The sequence below is a fragment of the Phocoena phocoena genome, chromosome 1 (genome assembly GCF_963924675.1).
Source record: "Phocoena phocoena chromosome 1, mPhoPho1.1, whole genome shotgun sequence".
Lineage (NCBI taxonomy): Eukaryota > Metazoa > Chordata > Mammalia > Artiodactyla > Phocoenidae > Phocoena > Phocoena phocoena.
The window spans coordinates 57,689,693-57,711,795 of record NC_089219.1 but is presented as its reverse complement, the minus strand read 5'-3'; the positions used below and the strand labels follow the sequence as shown (position 1 = coordinate 57,711,795).

The window sequence follows — 22,103 nt, the reverse complement described above, 5'->3', positions numbered from 1 at the left end:
ATAAAAAGAAAATAGCTTCTCTGTCCATACAAAATGAAACTTTAAATATTACTGTTTATGAGATTGTTAATAAAAACATTTTCAGCTGCTCATTTAATTCTTAATGATAGGGCATTTTAAAAATCACTAAAATGAATGGTAAGAAAATTTTATCCATAAAATTATGCAAAATTATCTAGATAAATGGTATTTCAATATTGGTTCTACAGATAATTGTAGAATAGAAATTAACTGGTTTTAAAGAGGGAAGGAAAAGGAGCTTTAGGTGAAGAAAACAGTATGTGTAAAGGCCTAGAGAGAGAGAGAGAGAAAGAGAGAGAAAGAACATGAACCTTTCAAAAAACTCTGAGGTGTTTGGTATAGGTGGACCATTTAAAGTTTGAGGGTATCTAAGACCTTTGCAAATAGAGGCCAGCTCACGAAAGGTCTTACAGGCCATGTTAAGGGAATTTTGCTTTTTCTTGAGGAAAATAGGAAACAATTGAAGAGTCTTCAAAGTGGGTAATAATCACATGTTTTAGAAAGATCATTCTGGCAGCAGTGTGGAGAATGGATTGATGAAAGATATAGGGCCAAGTGAGAGGCCATTGCAGTAATCTAAATGAAAGTTGTGATCATGGCAGAGGTGATAGAGAGCAGTGAGTAGAATACAGGGAAATTTATCAATAGAAAGTAGAACTGATGAGACTTGGTGATTTAATGGATGTGTGTGTACAGGAGGATTCAGTCAGTGAAGAGTGAGGGAGCATGAGGAGCTGTGAATGATCCACAAGAATAGCTGAATGAATGGTGTGCCATTGATGAAAACACCCTCCAGAAGCAGTTAGTATGAGTATTAGCCAAGGATGAGCAGTACTAACTCTGTGTTAAAAAAATAATAAAAATAGGGCTTCCCTGGTGGCGCAGTGGTTGAGAGTCCGCCTGCCGATGCAGGGGACACGGGTTCGTGCCCCGATCCGGAAAGATCCCACATGCCGCAGAGCGGCTGGGCCCCGTGAGCCATGGCCGCTGAGCCTGCATGTCCGGAGCCTGAGTGGAGAGCCTTAAATTCCAGGCTGTTTGGATTTTATTCTCCAGGTAATGCCGAGCCACTGAAAGTTTTTGAGGGGGGAGTAACAGAATTAGCCAATTATAGCAAGACTTAGAATTTCAAGTTCAAAAGAGTTTTTTTCTTTCTTTTTTTTTTAAAGAGTTATCAAGTAATTCAATCCAACTCTCTCAATTCACAAATGGGGAAAACAAAGCCCCTAAATTTGAAGCTCTGCAGCTGGGGCTTTCATTATTGGCAATAGGTTTTTCATGTGGATAACTGACACGGGTGATTAGCTTGCCTCCATTTGGTCACGGCGTGAGCTCAGATCTTGCGCAGGTCTCTCGCCTGCGTCCCAAATTAACAAGAGTCCTGATGAGGCCTAAGAGCTGGCTGAAGAAGGGACTATTTTGAGCCTTGGGAGATCAAGTAAGGGTGATGGCAGAGTTCAGAGATAACGGAGTGTATCTAACATCTAGGGTAGGGTCATTCCTTGGCTGAATGCTTCTCTCTTGGGTTTTGCAGAAGCCTAACCTAGCCCATAGTCACTGATGACAGCTTTACTGCAGTGCTATGTTAAAGCTGGCATTATCAAGGTGGGCAATATAAGTCTCCAAAGAAGGGAAGAAGTTGGGAATAAATGGCTGAATAATTGCTGATGTTGTGAGTGTGTTAGACTTGGTCATGCAGATGTCCCTCTGGAGTTGATAAATGACACAGGTTCACCTGCAGTTTTGACCCATCAAAAGATAAGGTAGCTCTGTCTGATGTCAAAAACCATTCCTGCGCCTTTGGTGTCTTTCTTAGCAAATGGGCGCCCTACCTCCCAGCTGTGTAAGGCAGAAACCTAAATACCACTTTTGGCTGCTCTCTCCATTGCCCCTGATGCCCAATCGGTACCAAGCCCTTCTATTGTTTGAATACCCATTTGTCCCATCCTGTCTACCATGACCTTAGTTTAGGCCACCACCATATCTCATCTAAATTATTGCAAAAGCCTTTCTCCGTTTTCCCTGCCTCAAACCTTGTACCCCTTAATCCATTATCTGCAGCCAGAGAGATAAAGAAAGCATCAATTCTTTGAAATAATATGTCTGTTTTTCAGAGTCAGAGATGTGTCCAATGACAGCATCGATTATTTTGTTCTGTTTTCTAGCTTCCCTACAGAAGAACAGTGATGTCACAAATATTAGGGGTGAAATGACATTGATCCACAGGCTCAAGTGATCTTTTTCAACCAGATATCACAAAGATTCAACAAAATCAACTAAAAAATTATTTGTCCAATTTGCTAAAAAGCGACACAATAAGTCTTTAAGATCTCAAACTCTAGAATTTTCAGTTTAGGTAAAAGCTTTGCAAGAGCTAGTGCTTTCAGAAGGTTTACTGCAAGAGAAATTTCATTATTTAGCTATTTGAGATTATGAATTCAGTTTTCTATTATAAAAATGTGTGTTGATAAAGGCATACCTAAGTCATAGTGTGAAGGATAACAAGGAAGATTCTAGTCAGAGAACTTCTCCTGAATTCTAAAGGAAAGTTATCTTTCTACTTTGTCCGGATGGTAAGGGAAGAAGGCAATCAATAATTATTGACTGTTTATTTTGCCAAGCAAGATGCACATTATCTCATTAGCTCTAGGAAGTAGTTACTATCAGCACAATTTTACAGTGAAGGATGCTTGGGAATGTTAAATATCTTGATAAAGATTCTAGAGCTGATAAGTGGGAAACCAGGATTCAAGCCTAAAACATGAGAACCTGCATTCTTTTTCTAAAAAATTTAATTTAATTAATTTATTTTTTATACAGCATGTTCTTATAACTTATCTATTTTATGCATATAGGTGTATATATGTCAATCCCAATCTCCCAAAGAGAACCTGCATTCTTAAGTGTGCATTCTCAATGCTTTGAAATAGATGGTGCTTTCAATACTTACAAATCCCTTATGAGATAGGTTTTCCCATTCTATAGATATGATTATCGAAGCTTAAAATGTTTAAAACTTGTCCTGTGTCACTCAGTAAGGGGTAGGGCTGACACTGAATCTCATACTTGTCCAGTTTCAAAGTCCATGTGTTTTCCACAATGTCTTCCAAGACAGCATCCTGTTAATTGTCTCACGTATGCGGCTAATAGTAAGTGATGATGTTCAGAAGGGACTGAATAACTAGCAATAATCGTAAAAGCTCATTTTTAAAACGTCATGGTGTCGCCTATGTGCTTAGCAAATGTTGTTAAAATGACGTATTGACCAATAAAATGTCAGGAAATTTCGTATAAATTGGCCAAGAGTGTGAGGGCAACGTCAAAACTTGATTTGACAATATTCACTATATCAGACTCTCATTAAATTCCCAGCGAAATGAGGGGTTTCATTTTTACTTTGTTTCTCTTCTCTCTCCTGCTTGCCATCTCAGAAGTGAAGAGTGAAGAATCCAGGAAGCTCTGCGGGCTCGAGTACATATGAACTGTCATTTACACCTGTGCCAGCTCCCGGTGGAGAAAGCACCTGGAGTCGATCCCACAAGGTCAGCAAGGTAACATGAATGCATATGACTCCCTCATTTATTATTATTTTTTTAAGACTTGTTTTAATAACTGTTTCTCTAGTTACTGCTAAGCCACTTCTATATCAATCTGGGGGATTAATTATCAAAATAAACATTTTGGCTTGGGAAGGAGGTGAGCTTCCTTTCAAAAAATAAGGACCTCGTTTTCTTTAGTCCCCAGCTTGAAATGATTTGATTGCACAACTACTTCGATGAGCTTAGCATCTATGGCAGGTGCTGGGAGGGTGGGTAGAGAGAAGCATGTGATTTCAAGGGTCATGCTGGAGCAGCAAGATTTTCACATGCAGATAATTATAGAATATAATAAGTTGGCATTCAGGCAGGTGCTAAATAAGAATGGAAGGAAGGAATCTAACTTTTACTGAGCACTTATTACATGCCAGGCAGTTTCATGGGCAACATTTCATTCAGTCTTCCGATAAGGATCCTTTGAAGTAAGTAATATTACCACCATTTACCATTTTACTGAGGACAAATATGTTCACCCAGCTAGTAAGCAGGGCGGTTGGGAAGCAAACCAGCTCTTTCTGGCTTCAGAGCTGAGGTCTCCTGCTTATTCTATACTGCGTCTCAGGTGGGGAAAAGATGGTGGTAGTGTGTTGTAATAAATGACACTACCGTGGAGGTGGTGGTATTTGACAGAGGCCCTAAGGGTGTGTAGGGTTTGGGAGTTATGGGGAGTGGGATGGGAATTCTAGCAGTAGGAATTGTCAGAATTTTAGAATTTTAAGGGTGGGAGTGAACCTAATGTGTTTCAGAAACGGAGAGGGGGGTGACTTCACTACATTTCTTCATTTTCCAATTCAAGTAACTTAGAAGTTGGCATTTTTCTCCTGCTAATCCTATATTAAAGTGTGACGTATAATTTATTTAAGATTCTATTTTAATAATTGTGTTTGTTATGTTTTATAATAAAAGTAAAAAAGAAAAACATGTTTACAGAATAGATGTTGCAACCACACATATGATATGAAAACTTTACAGGTTTCAATTTGGTTTAAAATGACTGGTAAACAAAAAGATTTTGGAAAATGACCCAGAGTTTTTGTATTTTGGTGGACTAATGTCTTGAAAAATTATGAACTTACCACTCTTACTTTAATAATGAGAGGTTCATAGTTACTAGATGTTAATAAACAATAAGCATTTTTAATCTCAAGGGAGTAAACATAATTTACCAGGTTGACCATATTTTATCAATCTCCGGCAAATCAGAATGCAATAGAAAAAAATACATTTTGAATATCTTTAAAATATGTGGGGCAATGGAGTATATGTCTGTATAAGGCTATCTCTTCCGACACCACTAGTCAAATATTTTCCCATACATTATTTATTTGATGCATTACTGGTTTACCAATCAGCATTCATTCATCTACATTTTTTCTGGTGGTTGCCAGTGTGCTAAGGTGCTGATGAGTAAGTTTGAACGAAGTTAAAGTGAGACAGGCTTATACATGGACTTCGGGAACAACACTGACAAAAACAGTTGGGCCCACTTTTAATTTTCAGACATAGAGGTTTAAATCTCCACTTCCTTCCTTACTGATCAGCTTTGCAGGGCATACACAGGATTATTTTTTGTTTGATTGTTTTCGTTGATAGCATGTAACTAATACTTTTGGAAGCCGCTGGTCACTGTGCAGAGGTAGCCACGGCAACAGAAGTCAAGCCCTGACTTGGCTGCTAACTGGCCAAGTGACACTGGTTCTGTCACTCCTCTCTGCACCCACGTTTCCTCTTCTGTAAATGAGGAGGGTGGATATGACTGAGTTCTCCCTAAAATATCTAATCTCTCTGAAACCCCAGATCAAAGTTAAAAAAAAAAATCAACTGCAAGATTCAATTTCCTTCCAGAAATCCAATGCATTTCTCCCAGAGTAGAACTTGGTTGCTGCCTTTGTCAGAGCTCTCTAAGGAAGTATTGTTTTTTCCCTTCCATATAGCTGAGAGAGGAAACCGCTTCCAGCTGCCTAATGAACAGATTTCCGAGGAAAGCCCAGTGCAAAACCTTCCAAAGACGGATTCCTCGGAGGAGGAAAGTCTTCAGGGAGAACAGCTGCCCACGGAAGGGCTTCGGAGGTCAAAGAAGTATTCGGTGATGTCAAGACAAGACTTGCAAAAGTGCTGCACCGAAGTCTGTTCCATGTCTGACTTGAGCGCTCTTTGTTAGGACAAACAAATCCCCAAGGGTGGCAGAGTTTTAGCACACGTTTAATCACAGTGTTTTACTTCCCAGAACAATACTCACATTGTGTCATTAAACTAATGTCTTTTGGGTAGGCAATCCTTCTTTCCTAAATGTTGTAGATGGTTGGCTAAAACCACAACGAGGTCTAGTTTCTCCCATTGCCAAGGTAAATGCACTGTTCTTTCCAAATTTTAACTAATCCTTTGAAATTTTAAATGCTGTGCAAAATTACGATAAAAATTCCATAAAGCAAGCTTACTGTGATTTTTCTGTTTTTAAAACAATTTTAAAGAACTTTAAAACAGTAAACCAAAAATGTTGATGGTAAAAAAAAAACCTTAAAAAATAAAAAACTACTATTACCTCATCATCTAGAAATAATCCATTCTTAAGTTTTGTGTTGCTGTATATTATTACTGAAAATTTAAACATCGATTCACAGTCAAGTGTAAGAATCTAAACAAAGTGCTTTTCTCAAGAGTTCTTAGAGTGCTCAATTAATGTTTCCTAATATGCATCTCTTCAACATTATACTTGAGAATAGTTGGGTGCATATATGTATCAAAGAGGGCCCATAAACAGCCCGAATCCAGAAAACGTTTGGGTATCTTAGCTCCTTTCATAGTCTGGGCTGCCTTGGTTTTGCCTTCCTACTGCTGAGATAAAAGGACATTCTATTCTCATCCTGGATGTTGAGAAACTAAAATGCAGATAGCCAAGTCATTGTGCCACAATTGGATGTCTTCACAGATGAAAAGATAAAGTAAGATATCACAAAACTATGCTCTTATTTCTAACTCTGTCAGCCAACTCCCCAGTAGGTTTTAACATAGTTAGACTCTGTTCATCTGAGGTGCTGCCTATTAATACTCCAGCCTGTATTTGAAATTCATCGTCTACACATTGTGCACGTAAATTGTGCCAAAGCATTGTTCTTTGCAGATAAAAAACTGAGTCTCCCTAGAATTAAGTAAACGTTTACTAAGTCACACAGCTGAGGAGGCGGTATCACTGATCCAAACTTAGGCTACTTAGCATGAATCAAGGCAGTCACATCAAACTGCACCGGTTGTCAATTACTCTTTACCACGAGACACTCCCTGTTTGTTTAAATCAGTTTCACTGAAGAATGTCTTTTTTTTTTTTTTTTTTTTTTTTTTTAATTTTTCAGAACACGCAGGCTCAGCGGCCATGGCTCACGGGCCCAGCCGCTCTGCGGCATGTGGGATCTTCCCGGACCGGGGCACGAACCTGTGTCCCCTGCATTGGCAGGCGGACTCTCAACCACTGCGCCACCAGGGAAGCCCTGAAGAATGTCTTTTGAAGAAGCAGTAGAAATTAATGATATTAAATCTCAACCCTTGAGTACATGCCCTTTCAATATTCTGAGGGGTGAAATGGGAAGACTGCATGAAGCATGTTTGCTGCAGACTGAAGTATGATGGTTTCCTCAAGGAAAAGCACTTCTGTGATTGAGTTTGAACTTAAAAGTAGCTGCTTTTTCCAAGAAGCACCATTTTTTAAGAAAAAATAAAGACTGAAAAACTGTGTTTATTCAGATTTGGGTATTAGCAATGAAATGAAATAAGATTTGAAAATGAACAAAGTAGGCTTCAAGGAAAACGACTGACAGTATTGGTTGCTGATGATAAAGTTCAAGCTTACAAGCAATTTTGGAAAACTTTTACCTACCACCTTGAGCATCAGTGGTGATATTTGATTTTTTGATATTATATGACATGTGTCAACATTTGGGAGATCTGCTATAACTCAATGAACCAATATTTTCCAAATGATCAATGCATGATACTACAAAATCATGAATGGTTAAGAAATCTGCTCAAAGTGCAAAATAAAGATTTTAATCTAACTACAAAAAATTCATTGGTATCATTTCAGATTTTACATTGCAAGTAACCTTTAATAAACAGTCACTTGTTGAGTTTTGGTATAATATCAAAAGAGAATATATTGATAAATATGATCTGAAAATGCTATTAAAATACTCTCCCCTTTTGCAACTAAATGTTTATGTGTGGCTGAATTTTCTTCATGTACATTAGCCAACATAACACACAGCAGCAGATTAAAAATGTAGGAGCTGATAGAAGCTGAATTTTATAAAGACAGTCATTAGAGACTTGCAAAAATATAAAACAGTGCCACTTTTCTCACTAAATGTTTTTTGTTTTGTGAAAATATAGATTTTTAAATAAAATATGTGACTGGTGTTAATGTGTGATGAGTTTATTTTTATTTTCAAATGAGTTAAACATTTAAATTTCTCAGTAAAATTCTAATATGATAAGTATTGATAAATTGAACCCACATAAACGAAAGCTCTTTGACATTCTTAATACTTTTTAAGAGTGTGAAAGGATTATGAAACCAAAAAGTGTGAGAATTGCTCTTATATAAGGTTTTGCCACAAATTTTTGAGGTTCCATCAAGAGATGTTTAGGTTGCTGTATTTGTCATGGCAAAGATGCAATAAACAGCCTTGTTTATATATCCTTATGTACCGACACTTTCATTTCAATAGGATAGCTTGCCGAGTTGCTAGGGGGAAAAATATGTGTATTTTTTTCAATGCACTTTTTTTTTTTTCTTTTTTTTTTTATGCTGTACGCGGGCCTCTCACCGTTGTGGCCTCTCCCGTTGCGGAGCACAGGCTCCGGACGCGCAGGCTCAGCGGCCATGGCTCACGGGCCCAGCCGCTCCGCGGCATGTGGGATCCTCCCGGACCGGGGCACGAACCCATGTCCCCTGCATCGGCAGGCGGACTCTCAACCACTGCGCCACCAGGGAAGCCCTCAATGTACTTTTAATAGTTATTTTTTATTTGTTACATATTTATTAGTTATAATAAATGTATCTATTCAATTTAAGTACAAAGAGAAACAAAGAAGAAAGATGGAACCTCGTCTTTTTTTTTTTTTTTGCGATACGCTGGCCTCTCACTGCTGTGGCCTCTCCCATTGCGGAGCACAGGCTCTGGACGCGCAGGCTCAGCGGCCATGGCTCACGGGCCCAGCCGCTCCGCGGCATGTGGGATATTCCCAGACCGGGGGACGAACCCGTGTCCCCTGAATCGGCAGGCGGACTCTCAACCACTGCGCCACCAGGGAAGCCCGGGACCTAGTCTTTTTACTTAAATCCTGTAGTTCCTTTTTTGGGGAAAGAAAGATAATATATATATACGGTTAGGAAACGTAAACAGTCCAGGGAAGTATAAAATACAACAAAAGTCTCACTCTCTTCCATTTGATTCTGAAGTAATATAACCCTTATTCAGAGTTTCTTGTAATTTCTGCCAGAAACAAAAAATTATGTCTATACTGAATATGTGTGGTATAGTTACAGATTTAGTAACTATAGTAGATATAGATAGCTTGCCCTATATCATTATCTATCTATCTACCTACCTATCCTATCTATCTACCTATCATTGTCTATCTATATCTATATCTATCTATATCTATAACAGAGACTTTTAGCTGTCCACTAAAACTTCTCCTCTTCCTCTTGGGCACAGATAGACTACATTTCTCAGTCTCTTTTGCAGTTTCATGTGATCATATGACTGAATTCTAGCTAATTACATGTGACTAGTCCATCAAGTCTCCCTCCCTCTGCCTCGATTTAGCAAGCAATAACCTTTGACGTTTTTATGTTTGATTCTATTTTTTACAGTTGTTAACCCACTCTAATACAATATGTACTGACTCTATCAACCCATTTTACACAAAAAGAAATTACACATACTCATTGCTTTGTTTAATACATCTTGGAAATATTTCAATAACATCCCAGTATAGGTATTATAATTTTAAACACATACCAAGAGAATACCATTTAAAAAGTTTGTATTAATTCATATTTTCACTAGAAATTTATGAGTGACTCTTTCTCTACATTCTCCCCAGTCCATGATGTTATTACACTTGCAAAAATTTGCAATTTTTATAGATGAAACATTGAATATAATTTTGTTGTATTTGCATTTAGTATTTAGTATTGCCTTTAGTATTTATTGGACATTTTAATTTCCTCTTCTGTAAATTTGTCTGTTCATATTCTTTGCCCATTTTTTGATTTCTATTTATTTATAATAGTTTCCTTATCAATTTTTAAGACTTTTTAATATTAAGGATATTAACTTTCTGACTGCCTTCTTAGTAAAATATTTCCCCCCAAATCTTTGGTATGCATTGATTTCATTTAGGATGTCTTTTGCATACAATGTCATTGCATACAATGTCTGTCTTTCCTTTACAGTTTCTGGATTTCCTTTTTTGCTTAGGCAGACCACCCTTATTGTGAGTAAGGTTGTGAAAAAGTCTACTAAATTATATTCTAATAATTTAATTTTGTAAACTTTGCATTTAAATTTAATCCATCTTATATTTATTTTTGTATAGTATGAGGTGTTTAATTTTTATTTTCTTCCAAATGAACAGAACATTTTGCCTGCATCATGGAACAGCCTTTTCCCATGGAAATTTCATGCCATTTTAGTCATATGTTGTTTCACATGTTTGGAGCTATTGTAGGCCCTTTATTCTGCTCTCTGCTCTATTTATCCTCAGTTAGCACCATACTATTTCGATTGCAGTAACTTTATGGTAAATTTTAGTAGCTCTTAAGAAAAGTTGCCCATCACTATAGATTGTTTAAAATTTTTTCATGGATATTATGAGACATACATCCTTCTATGTGGATTTTATAATCCAGTTTCCAAAAAAATTTTATTGGAATTATAATTTGAATTGCTTTACATTTATACTCATGTAGAAAACATTTATATTCTATGATATTAAGAATTCTTATCTAAAATATATTACTATAATAATACAGTATTTTATTTCTTTTAATAACTTTTTATAATTTTAACTATATAGGTCTGTGTCTTTTTATACTACCTTCTAATTTTGTTACCTTTTTTTTTTCATTTTTTTCTTAAACATCTTTATTGGAGTACAATTGCTTTACAATGGTGTGTTAGTTTCTGCTTTATAACAAAGTGAATCAGCTATACATATACATATATCCCCATACCTCCTCCCTCTTGCGTCTCCTTCCCACCCTCCCTATCCCACCCCTCTATGTGGTCACAAAGCACCGAGCTGATCTCCCTGTGCTATGCGGCTGCTCCCCACTAGCTATCTATTTTACATTTGGTAGTGTATATATGTCCATGCCACTCTCTCACTTCATCCGAGCTTACCCTTCCCCCTCCCCGTGTCCTCAAGTCCATTCTCTCTGTCTGCATCTTTATTCCTGTCCTGCCCCTAGGTTCTTCAGAACCATTTTTTTTTTTTTAGATTCCATATATATGTGTTAGCATATGGTATTCTTTTTTTTTTTCTTTCTGACTTACTTCACTCTGTATGACAGATTCTAGGTCCATCCATCTCACTACAAATAACTCAATTTCATTTCTTTTTATGGCTGAGTAATATTCCATTGTATATTACCCTTTTATTTACCATTTTTATTTGCCCCTGTGAATGAGACATTTCCCCCATGTTCATTTCTAAATGCATGCTGCGATACAAAGAAAAATCTTGATTTTTTGTATACTCATCTCCAGCCACCTCCTCCAGTTATTTTATTAAATTTAATGGCTATCTACCCAAGTCTATCTTGGGTTTTCTAGGTGTACAATATTATCATCTACTAATAAAAAGGTAATTTTGTCTCTTTCAATATTTAAACTGATTGCTTCATTTTCTTGTCTTATTACATGACTCATTACTCTGAAATTATACATTGAGAGGGTAATGTGCAGGCATTGTTGTGGGTCTAAGGATACAACCATGAATAAAACAGACTAAGTGTATATTCTTATGGAAGGCAGACATAAGCAAGAGAAATATTAGATAATGATGGACGCTAAGAAGAAACTATGGAAAGGGAGCAGGAGGGCTTGGAGTGGGGGTGAGGATTGAATTTCAGACAGAATAACTAGGGAAGGTCTCACTGGGAAAGTGACTGCAGCAAGAATTCTTAATGATGATGATGATGGTAGATATCTCTTTTATCTTCCTAATTTCAACAGAAAAATGGTTTCTGCATTCCAGTACTCAATATAACATTTGCTATTCAAAATATAAATAAATAAAATAATGAATAAATAATAGTCTTTATATTATAGATGCATATATGTATATGTACGAATATAAATAATATTGTTGATTATCTAAAGAGTTTTATTACCTATTGCTTATGAACTTATTTTGTTATAAATGGCTTCTAAATTTTATCAAATATCTATTTAACTTCAATATATAATTTTTTTCTCTTCTGTTAAAGTGAAGAATTATATTGCTAGCTCTACTTATGTTGAAATTTCTCTGTTTTCTCAGAATAAATCTATTTGATCATGGATTTATTAGTTTTTAGTGTAATAGTTTTTCAATACTCAGAAGGACTAAATTTGTTAATATTTTCTTTAAAATTTTTAATCTGTTTTCATAAGTAAAACTGATCTCTATATTTGTCAATGAAGATTAATATAGCTTCATAAAGTGAAAACATTATCTGTTCTTTAGAAATTTGGAAGAAAAATGCTATGATAGTATCTTTTGCCTAGTGACTTTAAAAAGATTTGTTGAAATATAATATACATATACAATAAAGTGCATAACTTTGAAGTGAATTTTTGCCTACTTTTATAGCCATGAATTTCTGGAACAAATTCAGTTATTAATAATTTGTTATTGTTTTTGACATATCACTGGATTTTATTTGCTAACATTTTGCTTAATATTTTTGCATATATTTTCATTAATAAACTTATATTTTTCCTATAATTTTCTGTAATATCTTAAGTGATTTCGATATCAGGGTTAAGTTAGCTCTATAAAATGAGCTGGGACAATCCCTTCCTTCCTTCCTTCCTTCCTTTTCTAATCTCTGAATGTTTAAGATTGGTATTATTTCTTCTCTAAATGTTGGAGATTTCACTACTGAAGTCATTAAGGCTTGGCATTTTCTTCGTAGAAAGATTTAAAATTTCAGATACAATTTATTTTACAGATGTAGAAATCTCAAGATTTTTACAATTTTTCCTGAACAAATTTAATGATTGTGTTTTTCAAGGAATTTGTCCATTTCACCTAAATAAATTCTTCATAATATCTTCTTATCTTTTTGCTGGGAGGTACTTTTTATATGGTAAATCATTACTTTTCTAGTCTACTTTGTAGTTACTGATCTTTTCAGATTTCTATCATTTTGAGGGTTAATTTAGATAGTTATTCATTACTCAGAATTTCTTCTAGATTTTCAAATTTGCATGACAGCAACCACAAGGCTTTCCTTTATAGTGTGTCCTTGGTTTCAAGAACTTATCTTTAACACATAAATTCCAATCGTATTATCAGCATTTATTCATATTTCAGTGCAAGAACTACTGCTTACCACTATTTTCTCCTTCTTCCTGATACATAGTTTCTAATCAATAAGTATATTTTGGTTGAATGAATAAAATAATCTTATATATTTTTTAATATTATATATTTATGTTCTATTTGCCCCTTAATCATGCTTGCTGATGGTTGGGGGCAGAAGGGTGTTTTTATTCTGTTACTCTTTTGTTTTTTTTCCGAATTTTATTTTATTTATTTTTTTATACAGCAGGTTCTTATTAGTTATCAATTTTATACACATCGGTGTATACATGTCAATTCCAATCGCCCAATTCATCACACCGCCACCAACACCCCTCCATTGCTTTCCCCCCTTGGTGTCCATACGTTTGTTCTCTACGTCTGTGTCTCAATTTCTGCCCTGCAAACCGATTCATCTGTACCATTTTTCTAGGTTCCACATATATGCGTTAATATACAATATTTGTTTTTCTCTTTCTGACTTACTTTACTCTGTATGACAGTCTCTAGATCCATCCACGTCTCAACAAATGACCCAATTTCGTTCCTTTTTTTTTTTTTTTTTTTAGATTTATTTATTTATTTATTTATGGCTGTGTTGGGTCTTCGTTGCTGTGCGTGGGCTTTCTCTAGTTGAGGTGAGCAGGGGCTACATTTTGTTACAGTGCACGGGCTTCTCATTGCAGTGGCTTCTCTTGTTTCACAGAACGGGCTCTAGGCGCACAGGCTTCAGTAGTTGTGGCTCGTGCACTTCAGTAGTTGTGGCTCACGGGCTCTAGAGTGCAGGCTCTGTAGTTGTGGCACACGGACTTAGTTGCTCCACAGCATGTGCGATCTCCCCGGACCAGGGCTCGGGCCCGTGTCCCCTGCATTGGCAGGCAGATTCTTAACCACTGCGCCACCAGGGAATCCCTCGTTCCTTTTTATGGCTGAGTAACATCTTCTTTATCCATTTATCTGTCGGTGGGCATTTAGGTTGCTTCCATGACCTGGCTATTGTAAATAGTGCTGCAATGAATATTGGGGAGCATGTGTCTTTTTGAAATATGGTTTTCTCTGGGTATATGCTCAGTAGTGGGATTGCTGGATCATATGGTAATTCTATTTTTAGTTTTTTAAGGCACCTCCATAATGTTCTCCATAGTGGTTGTATCAATTTATATTCCCATCAACAGTGAAAGAGGGTTCCCTTTTCTCCACACCTTCTCCAGCATTTGTTGTCTGTAGATTTTCTTATGATGCCCATTCTAACTGGTGTGAGGTGATACCTCATTATAGTTTTGATTTGCATTTCTCCAATAATTAGTGATGTTGAGCAGCTTTTCATGTGCTTCTTGGCCATCTGTATGTCTCCTTTGGAGAAATGTCTATTTAGGTCTTCTGCCCATTTTTGGATTGGGTTGTTTGTTTTTTTAATATTGAGCTGCATGAGCTGTTTATAAAAATCTGGAGATTAATCCTTTGTTCATTGATTCGCTTGCAAATATTTTCTTCCATTCTGAGGGTTCTCTTTTTGTCTTGTTTATGATTTCCTTTGCAGTGCAAAAGTTTTGAAGTTTCATTAGGTCCCATTTGTTTATTTTTGTTTTTATTTCCATTACCCTAGGAGGTGGATCGAAAAAGATCTGGAAACAGAAGCTTTAAATGACACAATAGACCAGATAGATTTAATTGATATTTATAGGACATTCCATCCAAAAACAACAGAGTACACTTTCTTCTCAAGTGCTCATGGAACATTCTCCAGAATAGATCACATCTTGGGTCACAAATCAAGCCTCAGTAAATTTAAGAAAATTGAAATCATATGAAGCATCTTTTCTGACCAAAATGCTATGAGATTAGAAATCAATTACTGGGAAAAAAATGTAAAAAACATAAACACATGGAGGCTAAACAATATGTTACTAAATAACCAAGAGATCACTGAAGAATTCAAAGAGAAAATCAAAAAATACCTAGAGCCAAATGACAATGAAAACACGATGATCCATAACCTATGGGCTGCAGCAAAAGCAGTTCTAAGAGGGAAGTTTATAGCTATACAAGCCTACCTCAAGAAACAAGAAAAATCTCAAATAAACAATCTAATGTTACACCTAAAGGAATGAGAGAAAGAAGAACAAACAAAACCCAAAGTTAGCAGAAGGAAAGAAATCATAAAGATCAGAACTGAAATAAATGAAATAGAAACAAAGAAAACAATAGTAAAGATCAATAAAATGAAAAGCTGGTTCTTTGAGAAGATAAACACAATTGATAAACCATTAGCCAGACTCATCAAGAAAAAGAGGGAGAGGACTCAAATCAATAAAATTAGAAATGAAAAAGGAGAAGTTACAACAGACACCGCAGAAATACAAAGCATCCTAAGAGACTAGTAGAAGAAACTTTATGCCAATAAAATAGACAACCTGGAAGAAATGGACAAACTCTTAGAAAGGTATAACCTTCCAAGACTGAAATAGGAAGAAATAGAAAATATGAACAGACCAATCACAAGGAATGAAATTGAATCTGTGATTAAAAATCTTCCAACAACAAAAGTCCAGGACCAGATGGCTTCACAGGTGAATTCTAGCAAACATTTAGAGAAGTGCTAACACCTATCCTTCTCAAACTCTTCCAAAAAATTGAGAGGAAGGAAAACTCCAAAACTCATTCTATGGAGCCACCATCACCCTGATACCAAAACCAGACAAAGATACTACAAAAAAAGAAAATTACAGACCAATATCACTGATAAATATAGATGCAAAAATCCTCAACAAAACACTAGCAAATAGAATCCAACAACACATTAAAAGGATCATACACCATGATCAAGTGGGATTTATCCCAGGGATGCAAGGATTCTTCAATATACACAAATCAATCAATATGATACATCATATTAACAAACTGAAGGAAAAAAGAACATATGATCATCTCAATAGATGCAGAAAAAGCTTTCGACAAAATTCAACACCCATTTATGATAAAAACCCTGCAGAAAGTGGGCACAGAGGGAACCTACCTCAACATAATAGAAGCCATATTCAACAAACCCACAGCAAACATCATTCTGAATGGTGAAAAACTGAAAGAATTTCCTCTAAGATCAGGAAAAAGACAAGGATGTCCATTCTCAGCACTATTACTCAACATAGTTTTGGAAGTCCTAGCCACGGCAATCAGAGAATAAAAAGAAATAAAAGGAATACAAATTGGAAAAGAAGAAGTAAAACTGTCACTGTTTGCAGATGACATGATACTACACATAGAGAATCCTAAAGATGCCACCAGAAAACTACTAGAGCTACTCAATGAATTTGGTAAAGTAGCAAGATACAAAATTAATGCACAGAAATCTCTTGCATTCCTATATACCAATGATGAAAAATCTGAAAGAGAAATTAAGGAAACATTCCCTTTTACCATTGCAACAAAAAGAATAAAATACCTAGGAATAAATCTACCTAGGGAGACAAAAGACCTGTATAAAAAAACTATAAGACACTGATGAAAGAAATTAAAGATGATACCAACAGATGGAGAGATATACCATGTTCTTGGATTAGAAGAATAAATATTGTGAAAATGACTATACTACCCAAAGCAATCTACAGATTCAGTGCAATCCCTATCAAATTACCAATGGCAATTTTTATGGAACTAGAACAAAAAAATCGTAAAATTTGTGTGGAGACACAAAAGACTCTGAATCGCCAAAGCAGTCTTGAGGGAAAAAAATGGAGGTGGAGGGATCAGACTCCCTGACTTCAGACTACACTACAAAGCTACAGTAATCAAGACAATATAGTACTGGCACAAAAACAGAAACAGATCAATGGAACAAGATAGAAAGCCCAGAGATAACCTCACTTATGGTCAACTAATCTATGACAAAGGAGGCAAGGTTATACCATGGAGAAAAGACAGTCTCTTCAACAAGTGGTTCTGGGAAAACTGGATAGCTACATATAAAAGAATGAAATTAGAACACTCCCTAACACCATACACAAAAATAAACTCAAAATGGATTAGAGACCTAAATGTAAGACCAGACACTATCAAACTCTTAGAGGAAAACATAGGAAGAACACTCTTTGACATAAATCACAGTCTGTATGTGTCCCTAGGTGTGAAGTGTGTCTCTTGTAGACAGCATATATATGGGTCGTGTTTTTGTATCCATTCAGCAAGCCTGTGTCTTTTTGTTGGAGCATTTAATCCATTCACATTTAAGGTAATTATTGATATGTATGTTCCTATGACCATTTTCTTAATTATTTTGGGTTTGTTTTTGTAGGTCCTTTACTTCTCTTGTGTTTCCCACTTAGAGAAGTTACTTTAACATTTGTTGTAGAGCTGGTTTGGTGGTGCTGAATTCTCTTAGCTTTTGCTTCTCTGTAAAACTTTTTTTTTTTTTCTGTAAAACTTTTGATTTCTCCATCGAATCACAATGAGATCCTTGCCGGGTAGAGTAATCTTGGTTGTAGGCTCTTCCCTTTCATCTCTTTAAGTATCTCATGTCTCTCCCTTCCAGCTTGTAGAGTTTCTGCTGAGAAATCAGTTGTTAACCTTATGGGAGTTCCCTTGTATATCATTTGTCATTTTTCCCTTGCTGCTTTTAAAATAATTTTTATTTGTCTTTAATTTTTGCCAATTTGATTACTATGTGTCTCGGCCTGTTTCTCACTGCGTTTATCCTGTATGGGCTCACTGCACTTCCTGGACTTGGGTGGTTATTTCCTTTCCTATGTTAGGGAAGTTTTCGACTACTTTCTCTTCAAATATTTTCTCAGGTCCTTTCTCTCTCTTCTCCTTCTGGGATCCCTATAATGTGAATGTTGTTGCGTTTAATGGTGTCCCACAAGTCTCTTAGGCTGTGTTCATTTATTTTCATTCTTTTTTCTTTATTCTGTTCCACATCAGTGAATTCCACCTTTCTGAATTCCAGGTCACTTATCCATTCTTCTGCCTCAGTTATTCTGCTATTGATTCCTTCTAGTGTAGTTTTCATTTTAGTTATTGTATTGTTCATCTCTGTTTGTTTGTTCTTTAATTCTTCTTGGTCTTTGCTAAACATTTCTTGCATCTTCTCGATCTTTGCCTCCATTCTTTTTCCGAGATCTTGGATCATCTTCACTATCATTATTCTGAATTCTTTTTCTGGAAGGTTGCCTATCTCCACTTCATTTAGTTGTTTTTCTGGGGTTTTATCTTGTTCCTTCATCTGGTACATAGCCCTCTGCCTTTTCATCTTGTCTATCTTTCTGTGAATGTGGTTTTTGCTCCACAGGCTGCAGGATTGTAGTTCTTCTTGCTTCTGCTGTCTGCCCTCTGGTGGATGAGGTTATCTAGGAGGCTTGTGCAAGTTTCCTGATCCTGTTAGTCTTTTGAAAGAAAAAATTGTACTTTTTTACTAGCTTTTAAATTTTTATTTAATATGTTTCAATTTTTGTCTGTAGATATCTCCCTATTTTTCTATGTAAATCTCCCTTTTATTTGTTTTGTTTATTTTGAAATGCTTTCTTAATTATTAATATTATCTATTTCCTTCCTTTTTAACTCACTAATGTGTTTAAGTCTAAATATATATGTCTGAGTATATCTTCAGCTATGTCCCTGGGTTTGATTATGAAGCGTTTACCTTCCTATTATGTTCTAAACTCTTTTCAGTTTTAGTTTTCTCTTCATCTTTGACTTAAGGAATTATTTGGGAGTGTTTCATAATTTCAAAATAATACAGTTTTGTTTTCTTAGTCCCTGATTTTTGATTTGTAGGTTTAGAAGTTTATGATCACAGATTAAGTCCTGTAAATTCTCTAATTTTTGTAATTTATTAAAGTTTTTCTGGGAGCCAAAACAAAAAAAAAAAAGTCCAGGTACATAATATATAGTTTATGTTGAGAGTATTGGCTGTTAATAGCTCACAGTTTTCCCTTTTTTAGAGAACTGCTCTGACCAAATAGAGGTGACTCACCAAGGAGGTTATGTGCCTCTCTCTCTGTACCCCCCTCCCCCACTCACGGATCAGCAACAGGTAATGACTGACTTACACAGAGTACAAAGGGCCAGCTCCCTTTTGTCAAGGCTGAACCAGCAATATGGTGCACCTCCTGCTCCAGGGCTCCAGGATGAACCTAAACTCCAGCTGAGAACACATGCTTTGCATAGCTCCTTCCTGTCTGGCTTTCCTTTCTTTATTCCTCCTCAAAACACTCCCTCAATGTTTCAGGCCCTGTTCTGGGGAAGCTAACTGTTTCAAGAGCTGTCATAAAAAACTGCCACAGGCTGGGAGGCTTAAAAAAGCAGACATTTATTCTCTCATAGTTCTGGAGGCTAGAAGTTTGATATCAAGGTACCATCAGGACCATGCTCTTTGAAGGCTCTGGGGGAGGATCTGTTCCATGTTATTCTCTGAGTTTCTGGTTTTGCTTGCAGTTCTTGGCATTTCTTGACTTGTAGACACATCACTCCAATTTCTGCCTCTGTTGTCACATAGCTATGTTCTCCTCTCTGTATAGGGCTGTCTTGCATCTCTTTTTCTCTCCTTATGAGGACATCACTCATATAAGCTAAGGGACCACATTACTCCAATATGACCTCATCTTAACTTACATTTTAATTATATCTGTAAAGACCATATTTCCAAATAAGGTCAGATTCACAGGTATTAGCGGTTAGGAACTTTACATATCTTTTCTGAGGACACAGTTCAACCCTAAACACTGACCTAACACATCAGATGAAAATGCGTATTATCTATTTTAGGGCATGTCCTTCTTTCTGCCTGTAACTGCTAAATCACGTTTAAAAAAAATATTATTAAAATTCTCCATATCTTGCTTATTTTTTGCCTTTTTTAAGACTCTGTAAAAGAACCATTAAAATCTCTTAATTTAATTATGATTTATCAGGTTCTTTTATTTTTAGGAATTTTTCTTTATGTATGACTGTGACTATTGGATGCATAAAGATTTACTGTTGTTATACTCCCTTCAAGTTCTATCTCTACTATTAAACAGTATTTTTCTTTGTTTTATCTAATACTTTTAAACTTGGAAATCTGCTTTTTCTTATATCAATACTGCTTTACTTGCTGTTATTTAATATACAAAATTTGATGATTGTTTTACCTTCTTTATGAACTGTATCTTTTGTTCTTATGAGAAATTGTGTTAGCTAGCTCAGCCTGCCATAACAACATACCATACACTGGGTGGCTTAAACAACAGTGATTTATTTTCTTATAGTTCTGGTGGCTAGAAGTCCCAGATCAAGGTCTGGAAGGGCTGGTTTCTGGTGAGAGCTCTCTTCTGGCTTGCAGACTGCCGTCTTTGGTCCTCATATGGCCTTTCCTCAATGTGTAGGCCTGTGGTGGTGGTGGGGAGGGGCGGGAATCATTCGCTTTTCCTCTACTTATAAGGTCACTAATTCTATCAGATTAGGGCCTTACCCTTATGACTCCATTTAATCTTTTTTTTTTTCCTAATGTATTTATTTTATTATTTTTGGCTGCGTTAGTTCTCTGTTGCTGTGCGTGAGCTTTCTCTAGTTGCGGTGAGTGGGGGCTACTCTTTGTTGTGGTGCACGGGCTTCTCATGGCAGTGGCTTCTCTTGTTGCAGAGCATGGGCTCTTGGCGCCCAGGCTTCAGGAGTTGTGGCTCGCGGGCTCTGGAGCACAGGCTCAGTAGTTGTGGCACACGGGCTTGGTTGCTCCACAGCATGTGGGATCTTCCCGGACCAGGGCTTGAACCTGTGTCCCCTGAATTGGCAGGTGGATTCTTAACAACTGCACCACCAGGGAAGCCCTCCATTTAATCTTAGTTACCTCCAATGTCCTAATTTCCAAATATAGTCACAATGGGGATTAGAACTTCAACATATGAAGTTGCGAGAGGACACAATTAAGTCCATAACAGATATCATTTCTTTTATATTTAATGCTTTGGGCCTTGAAATTTACTTTGTCTAACATTAGTATTGACATTGTTTTTGCTCATATTTCTGCGGTATATCTTTGACCAAAATTTCAAACTTAACTGAACTTTAACTCCTACTTTTCTTGTCTTTTGGTTTTCAGTGTGTATTCTCAAAGTCACATGTAGCTGTCTTTTATTTGTTAAACAAGCCAATTCATGTTTAATGAGTGGTACTTAATAGAGCTGATTATATTCTATACAGTCTAGCATTTATTTTAATTTTTTTGTTTGCCTGACCAATTCCCCTTCCTCACTTGTTAATTTGGAAATGTTACTGTGCTTTTCCATTTCATTGCTGGTTACTTTCCACTTTCTATTAGACATAAAAATCTTGACTTCTCTCTTTTATATTTCCAATTCCTCTCCTCCACTAAGAGAATCCTTTACAACTAGGGCAGTCAAACCATGGCCTTGGGGTCAAATCTGCCCTACCATCTGATTTTTACGGCTCACATACTAAGAAGGGTTTTTACTTTTTAGATGGTTGATAAAGAAATCAGAAGAAGAATAACTTTTCATGATATATGAGAATTAAATAAAATTAAACTTTCAGTTACATAAATAAAGTTTTTTTAGAACACTGCCACACTTATTTTGTTAATTATTGTCCCTGACTATTTTTGTACTTTGATGGCAGAGTTGAGTAGTTGTGACAGAGACTGCACGGTTTGCAAGGCTGACAATATTTACTGTCCAGCCCTTTACATTTTTCTGACCTATGATTAAGAACATTCTAATATCCTCTGGTTGACCCAACTCTCTAGAATGTGTCCTTAGAAGGCTTTGCTTATGCTTGTAAACTGGGATACAAATAAAAAGTTTAGCTGTATTTTTAATTTTTTAGCTGTCCTACCAAAATATAGTTCTTACTATGGAATAAATTTCCTCAAAGAAAAATAAAAAGATAATTTATTTTCTATAATTAATATATAGACTATTTTTC

General features: G+C 36.1%; 1 protein-coding gene across 1 annotated transcript; it reads left to right on the top strand.

Annotated features, from left to right (window-relative positions):
• The first annotated feature begins 3,397 nt into the window (after window positions 1–3,397).
• INSL5 (insulin like 5) lies at window positions 3,398–5,778 on the top strand. The gene is given in 2 exon segments (XM_065896179.1): window positions 3,398–3,572; window positions 5,552–5,778. Coding segments are annotated over 2 exon segments (402 nt in total).
• The last annotated feature ends 16,325 nt before the right edge of the window (window positions 5,779–22,103 follow it).